Source organism: Lipotes vexillifer, unplaced genomic scaffold (assembly GCF_000442215.2).
Source record: "Lipotes vexillifer unplaced genomic scaffold, Lipotes_vexillifer_v1.1 scaffold1122, whole genome shotgun sequence".
NCBI lineage: Eukaryota > Metazoa > Chordata > Mammalia > Artiodactyla > Lipotidae > Lipotes > Lipotes vexillifer.
Window position 1 is genome coordinate 2,821,042 of NW_006798649.1, and position 2,592 is coordinate 2,823,633.

The 2,592-nt window shown below is 48.6% G+C and overlaps 1 protein-coding gene across 1 annotated transcript in view; it reads right to left on the reverse strand.

The window, feature by feature from the left end:
* Positions 1 to 577, reverse strand: part of PIGR (polymeric immunoglobulin receptor) — a 9,247-nt gene extending 8,670 nt beyond the window's left edge. The window contains exon 1 of the mRNA XM_007470715.1: positions 488 to 577. Coding sequence (XP_007470777.1) covers positions 488 to 530 — 43 coding nt within the window. The 5' untranslated portion in view covers positions 531 to 577. The remainder of the gene's footprint in view (positions 1 to 487) is intronic.
* Between the last annotated feature and the right edge of the window lie 2,015 nt (positions 578 to 2,592).

The window sequence follows — 2,592 nt, forward strand, 5'->3', positions numbered from 1 at the left end:
TGTATATATATATATATATATATATATATATATATATATATTTAAACCACCCTCGTGGGGTGCTACGTTATTTCCTTTGTCATCTGTTATTTCTTTGCATTTCCGAAAAAGCTTTACAGATTACTTTCTTTTTTTTTTCCAGATAAAAATATTAAGAGCCACAAGGATAAGTCATTTCCCCAAAACCCCAAAACAAAGCAACTCATAGTAATGCTTCGTTCAAGGTCAAGGTCTAGTTTTCTTTATTCCCAGTGAAGACCCTTCACCAGACCCCTGACCTTCAAATGAGGAAGTGCCATTTCTGTTCCCCATCCCCAGTGCTGGCTCACCAATCCATTTTCAGATGTGGCCTCTCTGCATCGTCTGTGCGGTTACTCCTCAAGGGAGTGCAAGCTCTGCAAGGGACATCCTTGGGGACAGGCCTGATTTCAGAGCCCCCAGGGAACTGGGTCTGGGATGGGGGTGGGCTGAGACCTGGCCGACGCACCTGGGAAGACAGCCAGCAGGCAGGTGAATAAGAGGTGCGACATCGCTGGTGGCTCCCGTGGGGCTGTGCCACCCAGGCCGCCTTCTTGAGTGGTTGCTGAAAGACAATAGCACGAGGTGATGAAGTGCCTTTGTCTTCCAAGGCTAGTTGACCGAGTTCCTGCAACACCTGTTTGATTTTGTATCTCCAGTAACTGACATAAAACCTGTGGCAGAATGAATGGCTCCGCCTTTCCCATTACAGTTCAAAGTCCCATCATCCACAATGCTTTTTTGTTCCTTAATAGGTATAAGTAGATTTTCATCTTCTCAACTAAGCTGCAAAGTTCCTTTAGGGTAGGGACACACACATGTGTCATTTCCTCTGTATCCCTATCCGGGGGTCACGGTCCTGGGCAAGATCCATTACAGCTCAGGAACAGCTCACCGGATAATTGGTTACTACCAAGAAATGGCTCCATCTCTCTGTTCCAGCTGCCCTCCCTACACCCCTGGGAGGTGGAGGGGGGCTGGCATATTTTATGGCGTGTCATATGAGTAAGTAAAGATGCATAGAGGCAGCCTAGCAAGGATTAAAGCGATCATGATGGTCATAACCACCATGAATGGTCCTTGTACCATGTTCTAGGCACTGTGTTAAATAATGTACCTGTATTATCTCATTTAAACTTGATATCGCCCCAAGGAGGTGGGTATTCTATTTTTGTTGTTGTTGTTGTTGCTGAGGAGACGGGCATTCTTATCCACAATTTACATAGGAGGAAATGAAAGCTTAAATGTTAAGTGCTTTCCTCGCGTTCACACGAAGCTTAAGTGTGGGGATAGGTAGGGTGGGAGTGGAGGAGGTGGGCAAGACCTGAATCCTGCTTTGTCTGACCCCCAGGGTCTAAGCTCTGAGCCTCTCTTACTGCACTGTATTGCACCTCAAATAGAGTGGGATGCTTATCCCTCATGCTTATTTGTAGAGCCCCCTTTGCTTATCAAAGCATTGTCATTTACACTATTTCACTGGAGCTCTATAAGTTCCCTTTAAATAAGACAGAACACATATAATTACAACCATTTCATAGATAAGAAAATCAAGATCTTGAGATGCTGAATGATCTGCCCACGATTTCCCAGAGATTCAGTTATGGGGTTGGGGTTCAAAATGTAGGTGTGATGTTATCACACCTCTGTTATCCTGGTTGCTGAGGTGGGTCAGACGAAGATGGAGAATCCAAGGTAAGGCCACTCAGAGGGTGCAGCACGTGTGGACCTTGTAACATTTGTGGACATAGCCCAGGGCTGGGGAGGGTTGAGGGCCCCAGGGCCCAGCCTGACCACAGCTGTCCTCTGGACCCAGACTGCCAGCCTAAAGGAGGAGAGAGGCGAAAAGGGGAGTCCCCACTTTCCCACGGACTGTGACAGGCTTTCAACTTTGGAATGGACTTGACGATGACAGTGTGAAAGGAGAAAACAAGTTAACAAGTGCTGGGCAGTAACCAGCAAGTAACAAGAGTTAACAAGTGCTGGGCAGTAACCAGCACCCATAAAGATAAGGAAGCTCTAAGCAGCAGGGAGCGTGGGGAGGCATCTCCCAGGCTCCCTTACTGCCTTGGCCCTGCTCCTACTCTCAGAGACACCCTTCGCTAGCTTGAGCCAAAGGACATAGAGCTGTTTATCTTGGTTATTTCTTTTCCATGAGGGAATTTCCCAGCAAGGCACCTTTTTATTTCCTTGTGGAGATAAAGGTATTCTGTTTCTCCGGTTCTTCAGAAGAGTAAGAGGAGTGGGTGGGGGCAGATATGGGTGTCGGGTGGCAGCTCGAGGCTCTCTTGATTCTGGTTAACTGCCCTGGACTTTTCATACCAGGCCAATGATTAACTTCTGGGGTGGGGCCTTAGCCAAATGCCAGCGTCCGCCCCAGCCTGGATGTGCTCAGGCAACGCTGGCTGCAGGACCACCTGAGTGGGCACCGTGGTGGCCATGGGATTGACTCCCAGGTGGGAGCAGGGGTCAGAGGGCTGGGAAGTCTCTCTCCTCTGGAACACTTGGGATGGGCTTGCTGCAGAGTCCCAAGGACTCTACCACCTGCCATTTGCGCTGGCCTTGGATGCAGTGGCC